Consider the following 21,028-nt stretch of genomic DNA (forward strand, 5'->3'; position numbering starts at 1 on the left):
CACCTTGGGGTGCTACACAATGTTAGCATTGTTAGGTGCATAAACATGATTCACAAGAAAACCTGAGGATTTCAAAGAAGAATCCATAGTGTTAAAACTATTCTGCCCTGGTCTTTCTGAGTTTTTTGCAACCGAAGAAGTTTGCTATTATTTTTTCTATGGTCAAAAGCCAAGTAGGAATGAAGATCTGGCATTTTCCAAGGGGGGCTATGAGTCTAACGAGGTGTGCCCTGAAGGGGTGACCTGATGAGGGGTGCCTGGGGTGCAAAAAGGTGAAGAACCACTGCCCTTGCGTGAAGCATAACCCTAGGGTTCCAGTGCTCCCTATTCCCTCACACCCGTCATCTACAAGCTCTCCCAAATGCCTATTAGCTCCCACCCCAACAATGAAAAAACCAACAAAAGTCTCTCTCACACATTCCCAGCCCCAAGGCCACTGAAGAGACCCTCTGATATTGCCCCCAAGCCCCAGCAGCCACCCTGTGGAGTAAGCGACAACACCAGCACAATGCATTTAAAACTCCTGAATCCAAGTTTTATTACTGTAGAGGAGAAAAGGGATCACTCACAACATCTTGTTCAAAAGAATTACATTCAACAGCATTTACAGTAGAATAACATTAAAATTCTCCAGTGGGGAAATAGAAAGACTAGGAGACAGTGCTCAGATTAAGTGTTGACACTAAATGACCTCTATAAGCTCTAGTAGTTTTTAAAATAAGCTCTCCTAAAAAAACGCTGTTTAGGGGCATGTTCCTAATCCTCCCCATGTAGTTCTGCTGATCTGTATAGTGTGAGGTTTCTATACAGATGAGTTTATTGTCGGTAAGCCAGAAAGGACCTCTCACTGTCTCAGAGTCCAGCAAGGTTAAGCATTTAGATGCCAACACTTAATAGGTAACATTTCACGTTGCACTTCTCTTAGCTGCAAGAGCACTCGGATCCTGTTGTAGTGGCAGCAGATGTAGGAATCTCTTACCTTTGCAAGCTCTTGGATAACTCTTGGTGTGACAAAAGAAAAAAGGAAAAATAAGGCATTTTAAAGAGCTATACTTCTAGTCCGTTTTATAAAACTGAATCAGGCCTTGAGTGGAAAAAACCCTGTTATTTTTACTGTTTTTATAAATCAAACTAATACTAGCATAAAAGAAGGTCTGGAACAGAGAATCTTCTGTTGTCCCACAGTTACATAAAAGTGTGCCTCAAAAGGAGTACATCCAAATGCCTCAGTGATAGAATATGCAATAGACTGCCCAGCAGACTAGATCCAATTGACTGAATGTGATCAATGCAGCAGTTCAGAAAACTTACTTTACTGGGCCACAGACAAGCCACAAAACCAATGCACTTGGACCTGCTGACTGTGATCATCATATTGCCAGACTTTTCATAATTTTGAATATTTGACTTTTTAATCAGCTGGCTTACTGAGAGCTTTCTTTCAGGAGCCCGAACTGTTCTGCTTTCTAGAACACAATGACCTTTTCTAATTAAACACCTTTTGAACATGAAAGCATCCAGCTTGGGAGCAAAATGTTACTTCTCTATTTAAGAAATTATGCAATTACATTAACTCTTATTTCCCTGCCTTTAGAACAAACCTAATGAAATATACCATACTTCTACTACAAAAACTCAGACAGACACATCTGTCATCATTATTTTTCATCTATTATGTACCATATAAATTTAAGCAAAATAATTTTATATATATTTATATATATTTATATATATATAAATTAGAAGCAAATAAATAAGATTAAAGGGTACACTGAAATCAGTTGTGTTACCACACTGATAGCCAATCACTAATGTTACATTGTACAAGTTTTATATATATTGTATACATACATATGTTGTCAGTGACAGATAATGTGGGTGCTGAATGTGGTGGGGGGGCAAACTAGGAGGAGACTGATGGTTTCAGGAACCTGATTGCATAAGTGTCCCTTGTGCAGCCTGGGTTTTCCAGTTACCAATGCCTTGAAGTTCATTATTGCTTATTTTCTTCCCATGCGGATATGACAGCCCTAGCTGTGTGGCTCTTGACCCACGGGAATGCAGCAGTCACTGTGATATGACATAGAGCCAGAGAAGACATCAGAGATTAAATCAAGCAAGGCAGAACCCTGTTTTCAGGTCTTCCTTGGACTTACAGGCAGATCCTCTCAGACCCAAGATGCTCTGTAAGGCCCATCAGCTTATAGTTCCTGACTCTCCTCTCCAGTTGCTGGTAAACAACCCATGCAGAAACAGCTCTGCTAAGGCATCCTGCATTTCAGTTACTGGAGAAGCCTACATGGAAGGTTTAGGGCTGAGTGATTCACCTGCTCCTGTTGCTCATTCCTCACCTGCAAGTCTTGTTCATCCTTGGGCATGTCTACACATGCATTAATGTGCTGTGCTTATTGCGCATTAAGTTTAGTACCTGTAAAAACAGGTACTAACTCAGTGTGCAGTAACCAGAGCTACTACACAGTAGCACCAGCACACAGTCTTTAAGTGACACTAATGCGCGGTAGACTAATACTAATGCATGTTAGCAAATTAACACAGCTTTTGCCATAATGCGCTAATGCACAGTAGCATCAGTCTACTGCACATGTAGCATCTCGTGTAGACACGCCCCTTCTGTGACATCTCTGGAGCTTTCAGTGGCACAGCAAGGTGACTGCTTGAGTGGGGAATGAGCAGCAGTAGTTGGAGCCCTCATGCTGTGTTCACACTCAGGGAAAGGAAGGGGACAAAAAGCAGATCTAGGAGATTAACTATTTCAGGACATACCATGGTCTGTCTCAGCTGGTAATTCCATTGACTTCAACCAACTAATGATGGATGAGTTGAACCCAGGAAATTTGGCCTTCTTGCTTTAAATCTGCCTTGAGGGCTCAGCAGATGATTAAGAACATTTCCAATAATAATGGATTCCCCCTGAAAAAGGTTTTATTTCACTGTTCTAGTATCACAATGGGGAGCAGGCCAGTATGCAGGGTAGGGAGTGAGCCAGTACATAAAGCCAAACCTGCTTTGTTCTGGGGCTCTCTTGCTAACCTGGGAAGCAATACTTTGGTCTTTGACTGAAAGTCCACTTGGGAGGGAATTTAGATAATAGACATGTCACATCAAGGTGATAGAAAAGTCAGAGGTTGGATTTCCCTGTTTGTTCCTCAGCAGGGACTTTTTAAGACATCATCCTCCCAACATCCTCCCATGTTCCCCTTGGCTGAAAAGGGCAGGATTTGTGCTTTTGGGAAGGGAGCAGGAACAGATTCTGCTCAGAGGCTCCCTAAGTCTTCCTCTAGGAAGCATGATGGTACTTAGCTGCTCATCTCATTCTTGTTGGAGGATGGAAAGGTGCAATCGGTTTCCACAGCTCCTAGGCAAGAAAGCAGGAACCTCTCTCATTGGCCTAAAAGTGACTTTAATGCAGTTTCATGCTTAATACAGCTAGACTTGTATTTGGATTTTAAATCTCTCCAAGGTATTGGAGTGGGTGCTCAGAATCACTTTGGATTGGCCCCTCATGGGCAAAGGGGTGAGAGGCACCTCTGGAATCTTGGCCCTTTCCCTGCCATGTCCACAGATCTTGGATCAGGCCCATCTTTGCTTATACATGGAAGGATATGAATGGGAACCAGGATGCGGGAGGTGCAGCCATCACAATACAGATCAACTGGAAGATATAAACTTTGTAAAAGAATAAGTAGATGGTACCAGAGCAGGGCTGAGGCAGAGAAAGGAATGACAAGGAGATAGTAGCAGCATAGGATGGGAAGGAAGTCTTAAGATAATGGGCACAGGGAAAAAGAAGGGATAGGGGAGCCATCTCCTTGTGAAAGCACATTTAATTACACCTTCATGCTAACCTGGTTCCCATAGTGGGCTGTTTCTCAACCAGGCTGCTTTATCAGCATCTCTGTATTCCACCTCTTCTCCTCATGCTTTACAAAGGAACCAGCACTCCAGTACATTTTGGGGACCAGCCATGCAATAGCAACTATTTTCACCTTCCCTTGTGCCTTGTGTCAGGAGACAGCTCAGCGCCTAATCCCTGCCCAGTAGGTATCTGTATGAGGTATGGACAGTCAGAACATCAGTTGCTACTGCAAAGATACGAAGGGGAAGATAACTCGATATGCTGAGTCAGGAGTTGGCTACAGACTGCTACAAGCACTGGTGGTACCTGTTAGTCTACAAACTGCTGATAAGGGTCTTTGCTCTAGTTCACAATTTCTCACTCTAGTTTTAGTGTAAAAGTTTCCCTAGTTAGATTGCCTGCTTCCTGATCTCTAAAAAGAACCATTTCTCATTAGGACATAGTTTCAGGAAGGAAAAAAAACAACACTCAAAAAAGCATCTTGTTAGAGATTGTTCTAAAAATAGTGACTAAATATTGCGGATTGAAAGAAATCTGTTCAAATGCTTCAATAAAAAAGAAAGTCATCTAAAGAGCTTCACAGAAATATCCTAATTCATATGGAGGCAACATCGGGCACTGTTGGGAGCTACTGAGAGAACTGAGGAGTAAGCACCTAACCTACAGTTCCTATAAAATAATCTTTTCCCTAGAGCTTCTGAAGTGAATGAGATCAGCAAGTCGCTTATGTAGTTAAAAATGAACCTGAACTTGAAGTAGATTTTTTTTCTTTTTTTCAATTAAGTCCACAAACAAATGGAAAAAAAAATAAAAGAAAGAAGAGTTCAAATTAACGTACGTCATTTCCCCAAAATGTGTGCATCTTTGGAAGTCAGCATCTCCGTCAATAAAGCTGAGGCTTCAAAAAAATATAGGCAGCAACTCCTGACAGCAATAAATATGCTAGGCTAAAATTAACTAACTTGTCCTTGTTCCTAATTAGTAGCTAAAAAAAAGCCACCATTAAAAAAAATTTAATGCTATTTTATTAGTGCATAAAAAATAGTTTGGAATCCCTGTTTTGATTTTTTTTTTAAATTTCTGTATTCATTTTCCACATATGTGTTTCCGTGCACTGTTATGTCAACCATGGGATGTTGCTGGATGCATCCCATTCACTCATCCTCTTATCTTGTAGATGGGAGAGGTCCCCTGGGGATCTGCTGTCCCACTGTGGGAGGAGCGGCTCAGAAGATATCAGGGCACATACTCCAGTCCTGTTTTTCCTTGGCTTCCCAGTATCCACCTTTGTAAATACAGATCAGCTCCCCTGTCAAGGGATCCACTTTCCTTTCGAACCACAGTGGGATGTAGCCTTCATAGTCTTTGCCTGTACAAAGTGGAAAACACAAGTGTTAGTTTTGTTAGGGAAGCTTCAGGTCCGTTGGTATCCTTACTATGGTGTTTAATAGGCTCTGCCCAGATACACAGGGGTCTGAATTCACCCACATCACCACATATGAATTGCCTTCTGCTATTAAAACTACTGGAGCTTACACAAAGTCCTAACCTACCACATGCATCCATGAACCCAAGCCTCCTACTGGGAGCTGGCAAACTCCTGAGGATTTTTGCTGAAGTATTAGAGCTGTAAGGCTTAGAGGCTGTGCACAAAGGTCAGCTCTGAGCAGGTTCAGGAGTGGAGATGGAACATACAGCAATACAACAATTTAAGTCAAGGCTTCTTTGCCACATCAGTACTTATAAAGCAATTCTCACCCTGGATTCTCAAGGCACTTTGCAAAGGGTGAGAAGGCTGAGTAGCATTACCTATGTTTTACAGATGGGCAACCTGGCACAAAGAGAGGAAGGGACTGGACCAAGAGCACACAGCAAGTCTAGAACACAACTCAGTCCCCTGAGCTCAGGCATCAGCTGAATCCACTGGGTCTACTCAAAGGTGCCTAGAGATGGGAAAGAAGAAGCAGGTAGCCCAGCCAATTCCTGGATAATCCAGGACTGGGTTTGTGCTTTTCATGCAGATTCAGGGATGGTCATTCTGGAACATGTAATACATTACATTTATTTGCTGCATCCCTTTGGCCATAGCTCCAAGAGCCTGCCCCAGATTATCCATTAACCATTGTTAAGACAGTCAAACTCACCTTCCTCCAATGCCTCCACAGCTTCTGCTTCCCGCCTGCGACGTACTGCCCTTTGCTTTTCTTCTAGCCTCTGCTTCTCTACATTGGCTTCATCCCACTTGCCATTCTCCATGAGCCGCTGGTCAGGTCTCAGCCTGCTGTCTGTGGGGGCCACCCTCTCCTCAGGCTCATTCAGTGTCAGGGCCAGATCAGAGAAAAAATACATGTTCTCCGCATTTTCTCTAGAGGAGAAGGGTCCAAATCAGTTTAAAAGGGTGAATACTTGTACCCATCTAGTCATAAAGGATAATCCATCCATCCACCCACATGTTCATATGGTCCCTCTCCCTGTGGTCTCAAAGCATCTCCTACCATGTTTGACACCACAAACCTACAATCATAAAATATAGGTAATTCCAGGTAGCAACACTTTTCTTTTGGGGAACTTTCCTCCCATCATCCCAGTGGGAATGGCAGGCAGGATCCCTGCATAATGCAAAAGACAGCACTAAGACTACTATTCCAGCTACTATGAGCCACCATGAGCCCTAGTGGAAATGGTGCACGAGTGAAGGATGCGTCTTCCTCTTCCAAGCAATTAGCAGCAACCCACAGAGAAGTAGTGAAATGTGCCTTTTAGAACTGCTGCCTGCCATATGCCTCTGTTCCTCAGGAATCACTTCACCCATTACTGAAATACAGCCATCTCAGAGATGCAGGGCAACAGCTGCCAAATAATATCACAACAGCCTAAGTCTGGAGAGGACTTACGGGAGAGGGTATTTCTTCCAAAGGACCTTTGGAGTCAGTGTCTGATAGACAGTTTTTTGCTTGCCCTCTGAGCTGGTGTTGCCATGGCTGCTCTGCACTATCTTGGAGTACTCCATCTTTTCATCCCATGTCCCTGACATGACATAATGTGCCTTTCCATCAGCATCTGTCACCACACCTGTCACCTGAAGAGGAAGTAAAAAAAGGGAATGAGTTAGCAATAGCAGAGTCTGAAAATCCCTAGAGAGAGAAGAGATGGGTGGCATATACAATAACTCCAAGCTGTCTATTGGAAGCAACAAGGCCTACTGGTTTTGAATGATGGGCTGAGGCCTAATTGCACCAGGCAGAGGTAAAAGACAGCTAGGGCTCATCCCAAAGCCAAACTCTCCATTCTAGTATGTAGCCTCAACTTACCCTTCCTGGATCTCAAATATACTCATTTTGTTACTATTACAGTTTTACCTTCAGACTCTAGAAGAGCACAGGATGGATGTTGAAGGCACCTGGAACTTGTTTTGCACACCTGGGGGGAAGGTAAATTCAGAGCAGTTTGCTTTATCTTACCTTATGCACACTAGGTTAGAGGCACATATAAAACCTTGCCTTCCATGCTGCCTAGGTCAGCCAAAGAGTTGATCAGTACAAGGTACCAATATGGTTTCAAGTGAATGATCCTCAACTGCACTTCAGGATGCTAGATTCTTGCTGCCTGACCATGGTCAACTCACTGGCTCATCCTAGCACAGCCCAGAGTGACAAATCAAGATCTCTCCCATGCATAAGGCTGCTTTAGTGAGTTGGTTCTTTTTCAGATACATACCTTCCGTGGGATGTCTCTGGAGAAGTAGCTGTAGGGTGTGAATTTCAGCTGGCATTTATCTTTTGACTTATGGTTAATAATCTCTATTTCACCTGACTAGATAAAAAGACATGCAGTTAGAAGATGTGAGACTGACAATGGAACAAAGCAAATGTTAGTTTAAGTTTGTTTATGTATACGTTATCATCAGCATCTTTGCTTTCCATCTCCAGCACTTTAACTTGGTCCCAATGACCATGACACCTTTCCAATCAAGTTCCATGGCTTGGAGTAGCTTCAAACTAACTTACAAGACCTGATCCATCATGGAAGAGTTCATCAGCCAGGGCAGCACAGGTGATGGATTAAGAGCATTACTGTCAGTGAAAAGAGCTACAGTACATGTTTGTTCTACCACCCTGACCCCATACATGGTACTGGTATCTGAAACAGGCATAAGAAGCTCCAAGGTGGAACTGTTCTGAGAGGACTTCACCTAGGTGCTTGCTATGGGTGGTCTCTGCCAGAGGAATACATCTTCCTGAGGACTGGGTATCTGGAGGGGGAGGAAGAGTGGGACATATTGGGTGCATCTACACAAGACACTAAATGCGCAGTAGATGGATAGTACTGCAAATTAGCATACCAGGAAAAACTGCTAATGTGCAATAGAATTCATCTACTGTGCTTTACTGTCACAAAAAGTGTGCCAGCACTACTGCACAGTAGCGCCAGTTATGGTGCACTAAGTTAGTACCTGTTATTACAGGCACTAATCTTAACAGGTCGTAATTACAGTGCATTAATGCACATGTAGTCATGCCCACTGTGATGAGAAAGTCTTGACACCGAGCCCTTCAGATCATTTCATTGCCTTCTGCCTTGCCACCCTTCCCCTTTTTCTTGGAGCATTACAGCATAATAATCCAGGGCTAATCATGGCTACAGCGATAAGGGATCTGCCTCCAGGTTCTCTTGTAGAGGGCCACTGACCTGATCAATCCAGAGCTTGCCCACAATGATGTTGTGAACAGTAGAGGTGACCTTCCTCCAGACATAGTGGTTCCCACTAGAGTGGAACTCTAAGTGAATGGCGCCTGTGGAGAGACAGGGAGAGAGCCTTTCACTTCTGGCCAAAGAACAAAAGACAGGAGGGGCCTCTTGGAGGCACCTCTACACAAGAGGCCAGATCAGATATTGCACCTAGGAGTGCACCTATAAAGATTTTTTTGGCTAATACCAATGGCCGATATTAACCAGCCATATTGGCCACTACCAATCTGATTGCCAATATGCAGGCTGGCAGCTTGGAGAGCAGTGTCCGGCCAGTAAGTCTGTGGGGGGGAAGAGACATGGGGGAGAGAAAGGGCATGATGGGGGTGCAGATTGAGGCCCCCACAGTGAAGGAGGGAGTGGTACAGGAGTAGATGCTGCCCAGCTGAAGCAGGGCAGGGTGGGGTGAAAGATGGAGCCACAGCGGCTTGTCTAGGGGGCAGCAGCGGTTGTTCCCACTGCATCCTGGGGGAGGCATGGGTGGTATGTGCCACCCAGATCTGTGCACAGGGTGAGACCAGGCTGCCTGCTGCATGCTTGGGGCTGGGGGCTGTGCCAGCCTCTTCTTGGAGGGGGGAGCTAGTTTGGGGCTGTGCTTGGGGTGGGTGGCGGTAGCACTAGGAGGGAGCACTACAGGGTGGGCTACAGCCACCCCAAAATTCATTGTAGCCACCCCATAGCCCCACCTCCCAACATCACTGCCACCCGCCCCAAGAGCAGCCCATGTCCCTGCCAAGAAAAGGCCAGTGCAGCACCTGACCCCAAGCATGCAGCGGCAGCTCACCCTCGCCCCATGCACAAATTCAGGGGGCAAATGCCTGCACACAGCAGCAGGAGCTGCCCCCCCCCACAAGCCCCCTGTGCCTCCCGGACAAGCCGCCCATGGCTCCATCCCGTGCCCCGCCACACCCTGGCTTGGCAGTGCCTGCCCCTGCCCCTGCCCCAGCCCCAGCCCCACTCCCTCCCTCACTGTGGGGGCCTCAATCTGCCCCCTGCCACACTCCATGGGGCCCCTTGCCCCTGAAAGAAATGGTAGATGAGTCTCAAAACTGCTTTGCAGATTTCTGACAAGGGGCAATTGCACACGCATGTGTGTGTGAGGGCACATGTGTGTGCACTATCATTCCTCCTGGCTACAGCCTAGTGGAAAGCAGGTAAAATACCCGTGGAGGGACTGCTATGGGCACACACAGCACTATTTGGGAGTCTCTGTGCCAGCACTTTACACACATGCAGCAATCCTCCCCTCCCTCTTGAGGTTGGTATTATCCCCATTTTACAAATGGAGAAACAGTATGATGTGAGGGAGGGAGTTCAGGAGCACTCATGTAACTCAGCAGCAGTTCAGCAAATTTATTTAGGCTGGAATTCCATTTTACCTCATGTCCAAATACCTGTAAGTGCACATACACAGCAAGCTATGTTCTCCCCAAGCATCCAAGTGGCTCCACATGCATGTACCTGGGAAACCCAAGCCTGCACTTGTAGCCAAGCAAAAGCTCACGAGTACGGAGGGCAGCCCTCCTATGGTTTAATCCAGGAGTATCAAACATATGGCCTACAGGTTAGATGTGACACATGGAGCTGCGCCTGGACCATGGGGCTCATACAGGGGCCAGGAATTTGGAAGTGGGGTGAGCAGAGCCAGAGCTCATATGAATCTGAGGTACAGAGCCCTGTTGGGGATATGTCAGCAACAGTGGGATGAGTGACAGCTGCACTAACCCCCACTGCTACTGCCACTGCTTGCCCCACCATTACCACCACATCCTGATCTGGCCCACAAGAAGCCTCACAGTCCAGATCTGGGCCAGGGGACCAGGTGAGTTTGATGCCTTCGATTCAGCCCAAAAATAGCCTACTGGTTAGGTCATTTGCCTAAGAACTGAGAGACCCAGGCTCTAGGCTTCCTCACCCAGAGCACTTGCACAGCCATGTAAATGCCGGTTTTGGCACTTACTCACAGTTTGTTTTCCTATCCCACATGCACCATAGATGTGCAAGTGTACGCATTGCTACTGAATATGCACAGTGTCCTGTGGTCAGGCAGTGTTGTGTGGTCAGGCAGGTCAGACAGTTGCACAGCTTTGATTTCACTTACCTGAACATAAGTACCAAAATTGTAAATGGGCAAAACCCCATGAACAGCAGGTATTGGATGGAGAAGGAGCCTCCCATGTGTTAGCCCATTAACCTAGTAGCTAAAGCAGTCACCTACGAAGTAGGAGACCCAAGTTCTATTTCCCCCTTATCCAGGGAGGGTTTGAACCTACATATCTCTATCTTCCCGGCACAGTGCTCTAACCAGCAAGCTATAGGTAAGCATTATCTAGGTTAGGGGTTTTCAACCTTTTTTGGTCAGTGTACCCCAGGTGGCCGGTGGAGAAACAGGGAATCCTTCAGCGGCTGATGGATGAGTGGGGGGATGGAGAGGGGGTCCCCAGCAGCCAATCAATGGGTGGGGAGGGGGTCCCTAGCAGCCAACCAATGAGTGGGGGGGTGGGGCTGCGCAGCGCGCAGCAGCAAAACCGGAAGTGCCAGCAGCACAGAGCAGGAATAGTATCAGCAGCGCATGGCGCCACAAGAGACGCAAAGTGCTGGTAGCCCTGCCCCCTGTTTCTCCGTGCCGCTGTTGTGTACCCCCTGGGGCCTTCCCAAGTACTCCCAGGGGTACTCGTAGCCCTGGTTGACAATCCCTGATCTAGGTCCCTCTGGAGCACTCTTGAAACTGTGCTACTCCCTTTTCATTTACTATTCATTGACTAATATTGATAGAAGGGAAGCTTCTGCTTCTTGATAGCATAGGTCTGCGCTATAACCTTAGGTGCCCCTTCCTTCCAGGGTGGCAGCCAACGCACTGAGCTGCACATCCGCTAACTTGCTCCCTTTCTCCTGGCTGCACATACCTTTCTTTCTTGGCTTGCCAAGGGGCCTAAAGAAGAAACTGGCTCATGCCTAACCTGTGGTCTGAGTACTGCACTGGGAAATCAGCAACGCACCAGGTGGTTTCCTTCCTGCCCAGCCTCCCCTGGCTGGAGGTTTTCAAAATCCATTCTTCACCAGGAGTGTGTTACATAGCAAGAAGCGCCATTTAGCCTTGTGATTCAATCCCTTGATAGGGTTTTACATGACCCCCATGGGATCACCGCACTGGCCAATCATCAGGAGAAACTTTCAAGCAAAGTGAACACACACACCTCTTAATACTCAGCAGAGAAAATCACTTACCTAGTGGCATGATAGAGAGGTATTTGCCCCTGAACTTGCTGGCAATTGTGATTTCCTGCCACAATGTCCAACCTCTCTTGGAAAACACATGATGGGCTGCTGCAGGTGGGTGATGACTCACCTACGAGAGACAGGAGAAAAAAACCCATAAGGTAGCACACTAGGGAAAAGGGAGCAATGTTACACAGCACCATGTGAGAAGAGGAGAAGGGTACACAGGACAATAAGCTAATTCAATGGTGTTTATAAGGTCCCCTAGACAAGACTATGCAAAGAACACAAAAGGACAATCTGAGGTTGGCTTTGGAAAACAAAATTACTTACCAGTAACTGACTTTTTAAAGATGTTGTTCTACATGTACATTTACACTAGCCCCCTGCTCCTGATGGAGTAGAAACTATCCTAGTGTTTACCCAAAGAATATTAACTGCATTAGGGGCAGAGGTCAGAACACAGCGTCCCTTCCTTCCATGGCAGCATTCATCTCACTGAGCCACCCTCCCTCTGGTTTGCTTGCTTTCTCCTGACCCCGTATATCTTTCAATTATGGCTATCCATGGGCCATTTTCAAGAGGATGGGTGGAGAGGGCTCTGGTTAACGTCTAGCAGCCCATTGTTAGGTGGTTTGAGCAGTTTTTTTGGAAATGGGGGTATCCCATTAGTGCGCAGTAGTAAACTGAGAAGCTTATTGCTGCACAGTTAGTCTAGTCCCTGTATTTACAGGGACTAGCTAACTGGGCAGTAGCCTAATTTACTGTTCAGTAAATGCCCTGCAAGTGTAGACGGTGATGTTTTACTGTACAGTAGATTAGTCTACTGTGCAGTAAAGCATCTTGTGTAGATATGCCCAATGTGGAGAAAGTAAATAGGGACTTTACTATTTACCATCTCTCACAAGACTAGAGCACAGTGACACACAATGAAATTATTGGGGAACAGGTTTGAAACAAATAAAAGACAAGTCTTTTTCATACAGTATGCTGTTAACCTGTGGAACTCACTATCACAGGATGTTGTAGTAGCTGACACCTTAGCTAGGTTCAAAAGATTAGACAAATTCATGCAAGATGGGTCCACTGGTGAGTATTCAACATGATAATACAGCAGCAACCTACACATTAAGACTTCCTAAGCCTTTACATACTTACATACTGTGATGATGAGGAAGAAGATGGTTTTTTGGGCCCACTCCTGATAGATAATTTGCCTCTCGATTGGGGCTGGTAAATAGGTCTTGCTTTAGTCAGTCTTAAGGAGGCTACTTAACAGTCTTGATGCTGGGCATGTATGGAGCTGTTCTGAGGTTTTCGACCTTGTCTGAGGTGGAACTGAAGGACCGCTGAAGCTGTTTCTCTCTGTCTGTTCTTGTCCTTTGCTTGAATGACTTACTGCTGTTGGGGGTATGGATCCCCCTCCCCTCCCCAGGCAAAACAAGCATCTTATTTGGCCATTTGAAACGAGAATTCAGACACTGCAAGAAAGACATGGTGCAGACTCCGGAGATCAAGTCCCGGGTAAGGTTAATTTCCAAATGGCATATCCCCTCTCTGTACCATCAAAGATTGGGAAGATTCAACCACGATACGAAGGGAGAATACAGGCAGCCCAGCATCCTTGATGGCATTAATTAATTTGTAGGAGAGGGCTGCTGATGGCTGGGGCCAAGTCAAAGCCCCAGGATAAGGGAAATGAAAGGGAACAAAAACAACTCTCAGCACTTTTTCTGATTTAGCAAACATGCTTTCTGAGAGTGAGCTGTTTAAAAGCAAGAGCTTTTGATTGCTTCTGAAGCTCAGAAGCTACCAGAAAGGATCCCTCTGAAGGATGCCCCTGTCTCTAGCTAGTAGCTTGAGAGGAAGTAAAGAGCAAGAAATGGGGGCATAAGGAGTGGTGGGGTAAGAAAGCACTCTTAAGGATGCCCCTAAAGGATGAGTACCTACAGCCTGCGGGCTGGATCTGGCCCACACAGAGGCCTTGGGGGTGGGGGCTTTGCCCATACTGTGCCATGCCATGGTCAGGCAGCCAGACAGCCAAGTGACTGGGCAGCACAGAGAACTGGAGGTGGCAGCCAGGTGTAATCCCACCTTGAGCCCAAGCTGGACCACTCCAACCTACCACTGGAAAACATTACCTACATTACACTAAGGCAAAAAAGTCTCTGGTCTAAGCACAGGGCATGAGATGCTCCCAAAAGTAAGAATGTGTATTTCAACAATTAATTGATGGAGAATAGAGATGTCACGTATTCCAGCTTCCTAAAGAATGTGACATGACATCCTGAAAGAAAATGTTCTCTGTTCCCAGGCAGTGGGTAGGATGGAACTTGTCCTGTTATCATCCATACCACGTGACAAGCATCTACAATATCCAGGGACACTTTTCTCACACAGCATTTTACTACTCTGGTTTTAAGCCTGACATTCAGTTTCCCAAACGTATATAGCAATTTGAAATAGGACAGCTCTGCAGCATTTGAGGCTCCCCTCTTGTCACTGTATATATATGACCCCCCACTTCCCTAGCATTCATCTGGACTTTCCCCTCCTTGGGTTGCATATGTCACCAGCACACTAAGTAAAAATCCTATGCATGGATAATTAAAAACACTTGCACTTTCTGTTTAGAGTTCCTTCAATGCAGGCAGCACAGCAGTAGTGATATTTACAGACTGATCACAGGAGGTGATTCTTATTTCTTAGCAGCCTATTAGGGAGTAGGATAGCAAATGCACTAATAAAGAGTATCAGGGTGAGTGCTAAAGATTAACATTCAACCATATAGAGCTCCTTTCCTGGTTTAAACAAATGTAATGAAACACTGGCTGCTTATTTTCTGTGCCCAAAACATTTGTATACTCTGATCTTTATGATTAATAAATATGATAGCAACAGGTACTGGAGCAAGAAGCAGGTTTCCCTCCAAGAGGCAGGAGCCATTTTGGTTGCAAGTGGTTCATCTACCCTGGCATCTCAACATGCAAGCACATTAACACTATTAGCAGTGGAGAGATTTTGCCAAAGCTCATTAGAAAACTTTGGTAGCTATAAGAGACAACTACCAGCTTTCTAAAACAGAGATCCAGAGCCAGTACCAAGTCAGGAAAAAGTCTTCCATGGTTTATAAGGCACAGACCTGTATGGCTGGAACAGAACTCCGGTTCCCCACAGCCTGGTGTTTTACCTAGTAACCAGTCTCTCTTTTGCACAGTACATGGATTCATTGCTATGGACCAGCCCTGCTCCATGTAGCTTGTAGTTAATAATCGTCCTTGTGCTTCTCCTTCTCTTCACTCCACAAAACTGAGAATGACAGTCTTTTCGGGCTCAGTACAATGTCACTGCCCTTCCCTTTGTGCATGCACTGAGGTCCATGTCTGAGAGCCATCTGCTCAGTGGCCTCTAAACAGATGGCAGCTGGCTAGCTGTGTGGTGCTCTGGAATAACACACAGAGGTGAAAGCACTTTGTGTACCTGATACCTCCCAACCCCTCTTGGACAGGCACTTGAAGGGTACACGGGGAAGATCTGCAGGGGCCACTGCAAGTTTCTAATTACTAACTGCTGTTAGACTACCACTGAAAAGTGGCAACTGGGATGTACTGGGTATGATCGTGAACTGCATCCAACTGCTGGCAATGCAGTGGGACTACTTATGGTGGGGTAGCTCCTATAAAATGCCATAATGTTACAAACCTACCTCCCACTGCCTTGTGGGTATTCCTTGGCTGCAGTAAGGCTAAGCAACACCACCATAACAGAAACTTGCCCTTGCTGAGGCTTTAGGCAGTCAGCAGCAGCTCTAATCTGCTGCTGTCAGGCAGAAGCTACAATCACCAAGGCATTGAATGTCTAATCTCGGTCTGGCCTTTGGCCTCTGTCTCAGTGGTATAAAGTGGGGATGGTAGGTCTAGGGCAGCCACCACTCTTCCACACTCTTGCCTAGGCATATGCATTGAAGGCCTTGGTGTGATGGTTGCAGGACTTCATCAGGGGCATAAGGAACCTGAGGCAGCTATCAAGGCATCCAAGCAGCCCTGTTCAGGGGTAGCTTGCTTGCCTCTTTTGAAGAAGACCCTAGAAAAGGTGGGCCAAAAAAGCCATGGTCCAACTCAATCTATCCTGGCCAAAAGGAAATAAAGCAATTTGCATGTTGGACTGTTCAGACTGTCACCCCCAGATTCAATTCGGACTTTGATTTACAGAAAACAGCACTATTAAACTACAAACTGGTTCGACTCTGAATTGACATTGCTATATTATCAGAAACTTGGCTCTCAGATACAGGTTGTAGTCAAAAGAATGATTACACCATATTCTGGCACAGGAAGCCAGCAGGAGAGAGGAGAAAATGAAGTAGGCTTTGCTATTAGAAAAGCTTTCTTGTGAAAGCCCCATTGCTGTATCTATTCAACTCATGATGCTTAGAATGCACACCCAGAATATCTTCATCAAGTCATTTAGTATCTACTTGCCTGCCCTTTGAGCCAGCGATGAGGACAAAAACATTTTCTACCAACAACTGGAAGAAGAGATTGAGAAAATAGACCATTATGATACTTGGCAACTTCAATGCAAGGGCTGGATGTAGTTTTGAGAGCTGGCTTCATATTCTGGGCAAATGCAGAATTGGTAACATGAATGAAAATAGCTAGGACGTATTAGAACTATGTGCAAGTCAAAATCTATGCGTTACCAACATGTACTTCACTGGTAAAATCACAAGAAAGACTTTGTGGAAACATGCAAGATCAGGGCACTGGCACCAATTAGACCTAGTACTGACCAGGCACAACCACCTGAAAGAACTCCTGCACACAAAGTCTTATCACAGTGCTTACTGTAATATTAACCATGCCTTAGTCTGCTGCAAAATTAGAATCAATACCAAAAAGATCCATTGTAGCAAAACCACTAGTCATCCTCCTCCTCAGATTGACATCAGCCAAACTAGAGATGTATGCAGATGCTGACTATTCAACAAAGTTGTGAAAGCAAGTTTACCTAACAACTCAGCCACTGAGGCTTGGGAAAGCTTAAAAACTAATATATACAATACCACTGTAACAGTGTTTAGCAAACAACGCAAGAAAAATGCAGATTGGCTTGAAGAGCACTCTGAAACCTTTCTACCACTAGCTGAGAACAAAAAGCCAGCACTAACCATCTACAAGAAATCTCCCAGCACAAAAACCCTTGAAAATTTGAGAAAGGCTTAAAGAGAAATGCAGAAGAAGCCTAGGAGGCATGCTCAGGGTTTCTGGCTGCAAGACTGTGATGATATTCAGACATCAGTCACAAACAGATTCATCGTCAGGCACCTGACTAGACCTCTTACGCATATACCAAGATCCAGAGGCTCAACGGATGCTTATACTGCTGAAAAGTGATAACTGGGATGTACCTTAAAACTAGGGGTGTACCGATATAAATGTTTGGTGCTGATACCGATGGCCGTTATTTAAGGAGGCACATCAGCAGATACCGATCCAATTTCCAATATAGCTGCCTCCAACTGTTAAGTCCGGTGTGGTGGAAGGGAAGGACGGAGGGAAGGGGTGTGGGGGGTGGGGCAGATCAATACTCCCCCATGGTGAGGGAGGGGACAGGCTCTGCCCAAGCAGGGTGGAGGGGACAGAGCCATGGCTCGTAGGGGGGAAGGTGGCTCCTTCCTCTACTTGTACCCCAGGAGGGAATGGGGGGGGGTGCCCCCCAGATCTGCGTAGGGCAGGGTGGGGTGGGCTGCAGCAGGGGCTGTGTGGGGCTCTTCTCGACAGGGGCTGGACTTGGACCATGCATCATCCACCCCAAATTTTGCTGGGAGGATGCTGCATCCACCTGATTTCACCGCTGCTCCACTTCCAGCACTGCTGCCGCCAGCTGCAGCTCTGGCTCAATGGCCTGCCTCCACCCGCATGCCGGGCATCTGGCAGCAGCGGTGGTGCTGGGAGCAGAGCGGTGGCAAACTTTGGGATGGATGCAGCATCCTTCCAGTGCCATTGGTGCCCGCTCTGAGCCCAGCCCCCATTGAGAAGAGCCCCGTCCCCCCCGGCCTAAGCCCACCCTGCCCTGCCCCATGCAGACCAGGGTGGGGCATATGCCCCAGCGTGACCTCCCAGGTGCAAGCAGCAATGGAAGCTGCCTCCCTCCACCATGAGGCATGGCTCCAGCTCTCCCCCTGCCCCACCTGGGCAGCACCTGCCCCTGCCCCCACCCCCTCCCTCAGTGCACCTTTACTTTGGTGCGCCTCTACTTAACAGTTGTTGGGAGAATCATGAAGTTGTAATTATGACTGGTCTTTACTGATGGCTAGCAAATGATATTTTAGAGGTTTGCTTTTAGGAACTGCCTTATAGGTAAAGTAGATATTGCATTAGAACAATGGTTTAAGAGACTGGCAAGGGTTAATTGATTTCTAAAAGCTGTTTGTCTCTCAGTTTCACAGCCTTCAAGGCACATAGGGTGTCAAAGGCCAACGGACATAAGCATCCTGGGAAATTAAAAACATCCAAACTTTATTTTCATAATAGAGTTAGGCTTGGCTCCAGAGCTACAGTACCCACTTCAAAAATGCAGAAATCCTTGGGATTTCTGGTTTCAAATGAAATGACCAAATTATGGTGTATGCATGTGATAGGTTTATGAAGATGAAATTTTGGCTGACAAAACAGAATATGGACAATATGATGACCAGAGGGAGATCAATCAATGATGCCCAAAGATGAAGAGTCATCAAATCAGAAAAAATACACAAGGAGGAGTTTTCAGAACAACTAGCTGGCATTGGCCCCCAACCTCCAAGGTTGCTGACACTGGACATTCAAGCAAAGAATCTCAAGCTGGCATTTACATATTGGCCGGATGCACTGCTCACCTTGTATATATTCTGGGCACTGGGGAATTTGGTTAATGTATGTTGTAATCATCTTGCTTGCTTTGCCTGCATCACTCTTACTTCCTATCATTGTATATCAATAAAATTTGCCTATTATCAATCAGAGGAGTTGTGGTTACTTGAAGGTTGTGCTTGCCCAGAGCAGGGTCCTGGGGCTGGATTGTGAAACCAGTGCCAACTTTTATCAAAGGGTTCACCACACCGAGGTATCGCTAATTTCTTTCTGGGATTTTTTAATGCATTATTGGCTGCAAAGGAGTAATGTTGGACCAGGCTTCCTGTTCTCTAGCTTGAAGAGATGTGTGGAAGCAGGCAGCATAGCAGGCAGTTCACTATTTACTGGCTTCCATATCTACTCAGTGGGTGTGTCTACATGTGCAATTAATGCAAAGCAATTAACTCCAGAGTTTGTTGCCATTTGAATGTGTGCCCGGGAACGCAGCACACTGAGCAGGAATGGAGCAGTCCCAGCTCGCAGAGTGTCCAGGGGTTCCAGTCTCCCAGCCCAGGGCTGCTTCCCCTGGCTCAATATGCTGTGGAGGGGCTGGTTGGGGCATGAGGTGCTTCAGTGTGGGACTAACCAGGAGGCAGCCCCCACACTGAAGCACCTTCATGCCCCAGTCAGTTGGGAAACCATCTACACGTGCTCTGCTGCAGTTTTTCACGCCGCACCAGAAATAGTACTTGCATTTACAAGTACTATCCTGCTACAGAGTAAATTAGTTTACTTCAACCTAATCAAGATTCATGTGTAGACACCAAGACGTTTACTGAACAGCTAAGTAGTCTACTGTGCAGTAAGTGTCTTGTGTAGATGAACCCCCTACCTCCTACCACAGGTTAAAGCCTGCTCTACACCAATATATCTTTTCCCTGATGTCAACAATGGGAGCAACTGAGTAGTCTGACTGCTGTTTAAGTCCCTGCTAAGAGGGACTTAAAGAAAGCTGAGACGGCTAAACAACTTCCAATCCCATAATAAGATCACCTTTAATCCCAATGGATGTCATCTGCCAAGGGAACAGGAAGCACAGATTCTAGCCCTCTCCCAGGAAGATTTGAACCTACATCTGGTACTTCCCAGAAACATGCTCTAACCATAGCATAGCATCACAGGCTCAGGCTGCATACACAACTTCATTTATAGCACCTCAAAGTGCCTCAGCTGTGCACATGTTTGCAGATCCTTGGCTGGAGCACTACAAAGTCACCTTAAAGGCTGGGGCCGTCAGGAAGGCACTCTGTGGGGGAGGGAGGAAGAAGAGAGGACTGTGAGATGCTGGCATCTCTAACTGTAACTGTCAACACACTGAAAGAGGCACTACAAAACAAAGCACTACAGCAAACTCCCTCTTTGTGGCAGATCCACTGGTTTTATGGCTCTACAAATGGCATGAATGTCCAGACACTTACTTTATGTAGTGCTATAAGGGTGTCCGTAGTGCCACAAACCTAACATGTGTCCATAGCTCCAATGAATGCAAACAAAGAAGAGTGTTGCTCAGTGAGATAGCCACCGCCCTAGGAAGGCAGTGGACTCTGGATTCTAGCCTTGGTCCCTGCCCACAGAGGTCCCTGCTGCTGTGTAGGCATTTTATTCAAAGAATGTGAAGTGTAAAAAGCTAAGCCTGTGTGTATAGATTGAGCATGTTCAGCAGGGCTATGCACCAGCCAGACACATATGCAGCTATGTACATAATACCCAAACATAAGTCCCAAAAGAAATGACACAGAGTACCTCCCATCTTTTAGCCTGAGTGGCTAAAGCAATCATCCAGGGACCTGAGTTCTAAACTCCCACCCCCTTTACCCAGAAAGGATTTGATTGGTCATCTCTCTGCTTTCCTAACCTACTGCATGAACTACCACAGTACAGGTCTGGTATCGCCTGCATGTTCTCCAAAGGCCTTCTTGAGGATGAACCACTGTCCCTTGTGTTTACTAGTCAATGGATAAAATGGATGGAAGCCAACATAGAACTATCTTCCCCATTTGAAGCAAGGCTCCAGGATAGAACCCAGGACTGGCTCTTTTCCACACTAGCAGCCAGCTCACTAAGCCACACAGCCTATATTAGACTCCCTTCTTCAGGGCCCCATGCACCTTCTCTCATGGCTGCTTTGGCGCAAGCCTCAAAAGGAGCACTAGAGAGCAACTTTGGATAACATCTAACCTGTGGCCTGGTGCCTAAGGCATTAGACTTAAAAATCTAAAAGATACAGGTTTTATTCTTCTCTGGATAGTGGAGACCTACAATGTTAGTTCTTAGCTTCTTGAGTGAG

General features: G+C 46.1%; 2 protein-coding genes across 6 annotated transcripts in view; both read right to left on the reverse strand.

Annotated features, from left to right (window-relative positions):
• The window catches only part of LOC149857501 (uncharacterized), an 83,903-nt gene extending 81,525 nt beyond the window's left edge, over nt 1-2,378 (reverse strand). The window contains exon 1 of the mRNA XM_090063953.1: nt 2,300-2,378. Within this exon, the coding sequence (XP_089920079.1) occupies nt 2,300-2,378 (79 nt within the window). The remainder of the gene's footprint in view (nt 1-2,299) is intronic.
• The window catches only part of OSBP2 (oxysterol binding protein 2), a 341,188-nt gene continuing 320,673 nt past the window's right edge, over nt 514-21,028 (reverse strand). For all 5 annotated transcript variants that reach the window (XM_090061927.1, XM_090061928.1, XM_090061929.1 and 2 more), the window contains 6 exons: nt 11,855-11,975; nt 8,567-8,670; nt 7,595-7,690; nt 6,772-6,956; nt 6,022-6,242; nt 514-5,246 (listed from right to left, as the gene is read on the reverse strand). In XM_090061927.1, the coding sequence (XP_089918053.1) occupies nt 5,104-5,246; nt 6,022-6,242; nt 6,772-6,956; nt 7,595-7,690; nt 8,567-8,670; nt 11,855-11,975 (870 nt within the window). In that variant the 3' untranslated portion in view covers nt 514-5,103. The remainder of the gene's footprint in view (nt 5,247-6,021; nt 6,243-6,771; nt 6,957-7,594; nt 7,691-8,566; nt 8,671-11,854; nt 11,976-21,028) is intronic.

The sequence above is a fragment of the Crocodylus siamensis genome, chromosome 9 (genome assembly GCF_052110815.1).
Source record: "Crocodylus siamensis isolate JL-2025a chromosome 9, ASM5211081v1, whole genome shotgun sequence".
Classification (NCBI taxonomy): Eukaryota; Metazoa; Chordata; order Crocodylia; family Crocodylidae; genus Crocodylus; species Crocodylus siamensis.